Raw genomic sequence first — 6,999 nt, 5'->3', positions numbered from 1 at the left:
TTCATGGTAAATACTCTCAGAAAATGGGCATAGAGAAAATGCATCTCAACATAATAAAGGCCATTTATGACAAACCCATAGAGGTGGATATCTGAAAGGGTTTTCCTCTAAAATCAGGACCAAGGGAAGGATGTTCACTCTTACCACTCTGGTTTAACACTGTTAAACAGTTTAATAGTTTAACAATGTTAAACCTAGCCACAGCATTTGGACAAAAATGTAATAGGAAACATCCACGCCTAAGAGAAGAAATGACACTGTCACTACTATAGAGAAATGATACTTTATATAGAAAACCCTAATATCTCCACCAGAATACTAACTAATGAATTCAGCACACACACACACACACACACACAATGGAGTATTCCTCAACCCTTAAGAATAAAGTTTTGCTGCTTCTAACATAGATGGACCTGGGTATCATTCTGTTTAGTGAATTAAGACAGACAGAGAAAGACAAATGCTGTATATTATCACCTGACATATGCAATCTAAAACTAGTACAAATGGATGACAATAATGCAGTAGCAAAGACTCTTGCACATAGGGAATAAACTAGTGTTTACCAGTGAGGAGAGAAAGTGGGAAGGGGCAAGACAGAGTAAAGATTCAGAAGTACACACTACTATGTGTAAAATAAATAAACTACAAAGACATACTTTACAGCACAGTGAATATAGCCAATAGTTCATAATAGCTTTAAAAAAATAACCTATATATTGAACCACAATGTTGTACCTCTGCCACTACTATAATACTGTAAATCAACTATAATTCAATGAAAAATTTAACATAAAAGAAGAGTTGTGCATTGTTATATGTGGTTGTAATGGCAGTCATATTACAATAATTGCATGTAACAAATTATGAAATCTTGCACTTTAAATTTACAAAGTCATATGTCAAGTATATTTCAGTTTAAAAAATCTGCTGAAATATAGTTTTTTTTCGGCGTGTTTTTTATTGTACTTCACTTCAAACTGCTCATTTCTACATGAAAGTATTTTATTATGCTAATCTCCCTGCAAGACTCTTTCTAATAAATACTGCCATCTCTCATAACAATGTTAACTATAAACTTGTAACTGGCTTCCAAACTCTTACCTGATTTTACCTTCGAGTGTTAACCAGGGTATTCTTTATTCTGTGAGGATATTAGTTTCTTCAGGTTTATTTCTGACTACTGTACACACTGATCCATTTTCTTGTTTACTTTTATCTATAATTCCATACCTACTTCCTTTCTGGGAAAATCTTTTTGTTAGACTGAAAGTAAAACATTTGGACACTTTATAATATGCACATCATTTCAAGACCTGCTGTTTATGGCACAAATCTGAACTTTTCTACAAGAAAACTTCATTGATGTATTCATATTTCATTACAGTATATTTCAATTGGTCTTTATATTGAAGAAGATGCTTGGCATGACTGGTATAAGATTATCTTGAGATTAAAAGTTTAAATTAGGATTCTGAGGGTGAATAAATGAACTCGCAAGCAATCATTATAGAAATAAATAAAATTCACACTTTTCTCATAATAGTGGAGGACCTTGCATTTCTTATCCAGGCAAAGTAGAGCCTTTGTACACTGGAGTTGTGGCTTATGAGCAGAAAGGGGCTGACAGTTGGGAAGCAGGCTGCAATGATTATAGTGATGTCCACAAGGAACCGGCTGGGTGGATCAAAAAGAGCCAAAAGAACTTGACAGATGGAGGAAAGAATATAAAAGTAGACAAAGGTGCTCCCGAGGAGAAGGATGGATTTAGTAGCTCTGGACTCAGGGGAGGACCTGGAGGAGGCATCAGTCCTACGAATGTGCTGGACCTGCTGCTTATGTCTGTACAGGATGAGAACCATGGAGCCGCCAGCCCAGAGCGTGAGCCCTAAACATAAAATATCAGGGAGCAACAGAAATGCTGCACAGAAGGCGCCGATGGTTTTTCTACTCCTCTGGTCAGTAAGAATAGTAGAACAGTATCCAAAATCTTTATTGCTTGTGTTGTTTCTGTCACTCCATTTGCTATGTATATAGATAGGGAAAATGACATTTACCAGCATTTGCAGGAGCCAACACAGGAAAATAGTTCGAACATTGTACTTGGGAGCTGTTGCTTTCAGCGCTGCCCACCTGGAGTTCCAGGGACTGATCGTGATCACCTGAAAGATACTCAAGAGGCAGATGCTACTGATGGACACTCCCCTCCCCACTCTGTGCAGAAAGAAGAATAGTTTGCAGCCAACATCACTGCGGATATGCTTCCACCTAAAGACTGCCATTGTGTGTGGGACTCCTTTACAGAGGAGGACCAAGGAGTTGGCCACAATCAGGTGCTTAAGGATCAGGTCTGTGGACCTTAACCTGTAACCCATGAAGTGAAGGACGATATAACTGCAAAGGAGTGAGAAATTCCCCAGAATTCCAACCACAGTCTGTGTTAAGATGATCATGCCTATTATGAGAAAGCTGCTGGCCATCCTCTCAGCTCACAGTCACTGGTACTTGTCTCGTGAGTTAGTCTGTATGGGAACATCAGGCATGAGCTGCATGCATCATGTCTGTTGAAATCCAATATTCTCCACTTATCCTCAGGTCCCACTTGGAAAATTTTGCTTTATGCTTTTCTGCTACTGGTGGCCTTAAAAGGGTTTAATGTATAACACTGAAAGACCACTTAAAATGCAGAATTACTTGCTGAAGGCACTCCATGGTATCTCTTCATTCTTCACAAATCCACGAGCCTGGGATTTCTGTGACTTCAACTTTTTCAGGGAAAGGTAACACAAAGAGGTTCCGTATTTGTTGAGATCTGCTGCACAGGGCAGAGCGAGGACTTTAGAAACTCATTATGCTGGTCAAGAGAGTACACTGAACTACCAGCTCTGCCGAAAACCAGTCAGTTGTATTCAAATAATAATCCATACCTATGCTTAGTTTTGATTTCACAACTTCTTAATTTGATTTTCGACTGATGGTCTTTTATGTTTTCATTATAAGAAGATTCCCTTTTTGTAAAGCTTTATTCTGTAGGGCACTATGTACTATGTGTTAGGTTTTAGATATCTTAATACATATACATGGACTGCTGGAAGTAGAATATGGCATATGGCAGGAACCTGCCCAAGATTATATAATGTCACCAAGATGAGAATGGCTCAGTTTTGGGATGGTATTAGGATGTTTTTATGTCTGAAAAGCAGGTACAATGTACCCATCACAGGAATTATTGCATAAGCACAAGTAACATCGTAAACTTTCAGCCATAAATACTAATATATGATGAAAAAGGGTAAGCAAAAACTGAATTATTATTGTTTTCAATTCATATACTTATCTATTTGTTAATTCCAGAGCTAAACAAAAATAGCAAGAAAGAAATAAGATTTGTGCATGCCTCTGACTTACCAGACATATTTGTAAAATAACATCTGCAAGGCATGTATTCTTGTGCATTTTATAAATTCAGAGACTGGATTTTTGGATTGATAGTAGCCTATTTAAAAACAAAAAAGAATCAACATGCTAGGAGACCACCAGCTGCTGCCTCTAACTTGCCATTACCGCGTCAACTCTTCTTTAAATCTAAGAACAACAATAAGCTCACCAGAATTAACACACTACAGAGGTTTTCAGTAGAGGCAAAGTTACTCTCTACACTAATTGCATCAGACATCCAGGATTGGAGCACCCTTTCTATTCAAGTTGTTTCCATTTAGATACACTTTCTCCATGGATTAGGTGATTTCTTCAGATCCATCATACATTTTATTGCAAACCTGTAAGCATTAGTGGTCAACTTCTAGTCATCCTGAACATGGAGTCTATAATTTCTGTAAGGTAGACTCAACAGCAGATCGATTTTACAAATGTATTTTACCACTTAAAATACAATTATTTTTAGGTTGAGAAAAATATCTTTATGGGAATGGTGTCACGTGTGCAGCTTCATTCTTTGTCTAGAAAAGGCTTTGATGGACATGAAAAATCCAAGAGTTTTAACTCAGTGAGAAGCAAAGCTTTTTCAGTATAGTTATCAAATAGCTTAAATATTACCAAATGATAGACGTTTCCCCAATGTGGACTAGCATCCTTCTCATCACAAATATTTTTAAGCACCTTAAAAATCAGGTTTTGCTGTAACTTGGATTGAGTTGCAACAGAAACTGTCAGAGGATTATATTTTATTGCATGAAGGCTCTTTAGAGATTGCTGTGGGTTCTAGAAACCAATCTCTCAATATTAGCTCAGCTCACGCCTCAGACTTACTCCACCTTTCTGCCTGCTATTGGCACTGAATCAAGTTACTACACAGAATATTGCCTTTGTCTGATATGATCTCTTCTCCAGACACTTGATGTGACTTTCTCTTACAAACGCTGCTGCTTAGAATGAGATGGAAAACACTTACCTGACACCTTCCTACTGTCAGAAGAGGGGGCTTCCTGGTGGTCTTTATACCCAGTGTCTGTGTGGGAGGGAGGCAGCTGGATCCTGATATATGGGTTTGAGATGCTGTGTCCTCCCCCCTTCTCCCATCAAAGCTGCAATTATCATTTCACCTGCACCAGTAATATGAGTGCAGGCCTGGGACCTCAGAACACTTCTGGAAACTTCTCTCTCAGTTGTTAATTACTAGGAACAATTACAAGTTTCTAGATAGCACCCTTAGGAGACTAAAAGAGGGTTTCCAAGAGCCTTCTTAATTTCCATGATCCCTGAAGGCAGACAGGGTCTCACACTGAGGAAAGCTGGACTTTCTGAAGTCACACACATAAAGGACTGGCATAAACTGTGTGTCCCTCTGCATTCTGTACTTCCCTGAGATGTTTCTCTACCTTGAAATTAGCGCTCTCCTAATCTTCAGACCATTAAACTGAATGATCAATTAAAATGCTGTTAGAGAAATGGAATGGGACAAAATACCTGGGAAAAACATTTGAAGAGACACAAGTAAAAGGAAGAACAGGACACATCACTCATGATAGAAAATGTCAGCACAAATCAGAGCCAATTAATTGGATGACTTGCATAAATCAATGCCGATCAGTATGGAGATGTTGTAGGAAAATTTACTTTATGATGATTGACCTGCATTAGCAATTAGAATCAGACACAGAACAATATGAGGCTTCCCTAGTAGCTGAAACGGCAAAGCATCTGCTGCAATGCAGGTTCCATCCCTGGGTTGGCAAGTCCCCTGGAGATGGAAATGGCAACCCACTCCAGTTTTCTTGCCTTGAGAATTCCATGAGCAGAGGAGCCTGGTGGGCTACAGTCCATGGGGTCGCAAAGAGTCAGAAATAACTGAGTGACTGACACACAACAGAAAAATATACATGGGAAAAAATGAGAAAGTTCAAAATGAGTGTCTCACAAATGAGCACTTAGTTCTGATGGCTCAACAAACAGACTCTACCATTCTTGTAAATATCAAATGAACCAATGCTCAATTACTTCATTCAAAGAGATAAAATAGTTACCACAGTGCTCTACATTAATTAATTAATTATGCTATATTTCCAGAATGAGCACTTGATACTCTGATAATTAAGAAATATAAATTAGGAGTTGCAAGAAATGTGGTTTTTCACATAAATACATTTACATTTGATGCAGTGTCACGATGTAATCACTGCCGATTTTCAAGTTAGGGATTTGGAGCCACATTTGGTGGGCAACCAAGTCTGCACACAACCTCATTTAAGTACTTACAGGCAGATGCGAACACCCATGTGCATTAATACTCACATACTTATGCATATAGTACTTACATAATTATAGTTTAAAACTCACAAACATTTGTGGATATGCTCACCACACACAAACTCACATCATATTCCTAAACACATGACACATATTCATATGAACTCACACGGTCACGTTCACCTTCATAAAATCAGCTTACATGGTCTCTGTGTATCTCTGGATGATGATTTCATATACAGAAGAACAGGTGTATCTCCAGACTTCTGGATGCAGGAAAATGGCATCCTTTCCTCTGCTTGTAATCCATTCACCCTGCAGCAATCCGCAGACAATATTTGCTATAAGCTGCCTTAAAGTTGGGCTTCCCTGGTGGCTCAGCTGGTGAAGAATATGCCAGCAATGTGGGAGACCTGGGTTTCATCCCTGGGTTGGGAAGATCCCCTGGAGAAGGGAACAGCTATCCACTCCAGTATTCCGGCCTGGAGAATTCCATGGACTTTAGAGTCCATGTGAGCATTACCTACTCACGGGTCAGGGGTAAGAAAGATAGCGTGTTTCAGGGCATAACAGTGAACAGGTATGTATTCATCCCCAAATAAAACCATTGTGGGGAAAGCCTGGAGTGAAGGCATAAAGTCTGAATGGAAACACAGAAGACTCTGAACAGCCAAAACAATCTTGAGAAAGGAAAACAAAGCTGTAGTGATCTTGCTCCCAATTTCAAACTACACTATAAAACTATAGGCATCAAAACAGTGTGGTACTGACACAAGATCAAGGGACACATAGATCAATGGAACAGAATAAATAGAACAGAAGTGAATCTACACTTAATGGTCAATTTCTCTATGACAAAGGAGACAAGCGGATACAGTAAGGCAAAGACAGCCTCTCCAATAGATGGTGTTGGGAAACTGGACAGCTACATGCAAAACAATCAAACTGGAATCGTTTCTTATATCATATACAAAAATAAACTGGTATATACATACAATGGAATATTATTTAGGCTTAAAGAGGAGGAAATAATGATATATGCCACAACATGGATAAACTTTGAGAATATTATATAAAGTGAAATAAGCCAGTCACAAAAAGACAAGCACAGTATGATTCCATTTTTATGCGATATTTATCGTAGTAAAAATCACAGCAATAGAAGCAGGAAGGCAGTTGTTAGGGTACTGAGAAAGGAGAGATGGGTAGTTACTGTTTCAGATTTGCAAGCTGAAACGAATTCTCTATCTTGCTTTCTATCTTCTCTTTTCATGAGTAGGAGCACTTAAC

At 38.5% G+C, this 6,999-nt stretch overlaps 1 protein-coding gene across 1 annotated transcript; it reads right to left on the bottom strand.

Moving 5' to 3' along the window:
* Nucleotides 1-1,529: 1,529 nt before the first annotated feature.
* Nucleotides 1,530-2,483, bottom strand: LOC136161662 (vomeronasal type-1 receptor 4-like). The gene has a single exon (XM_065926689.1). It carries the CDS (start codon nt 2,481-2,483, stop codon nt 1,530-1,532), a length of 954 nt encoding a protein of 317 aa, XP_065782761.1.
* Between the last annotated feature and the right edge of the window lie 4,516 nt (nt 2,484-6,999).

Source organism: Muntiacus reevesi, chromosome 2 (genome assembly GCF_963930625.1).
Source record: "Muntiacus reevesi chromosome 2, mMunRee1.1, whole genome shotgun sequence".
Taxonomy (NCBI): domain Eukaryota; kingdom Metazoa; phylum Chordata; class Mammalia; order Artiodactyla; family Cervidae; genus Muntiacus; species Muntiacus reevesi.
This window is presented reverse-complemented; position numbering and strand designations above follow the sequence as displayed.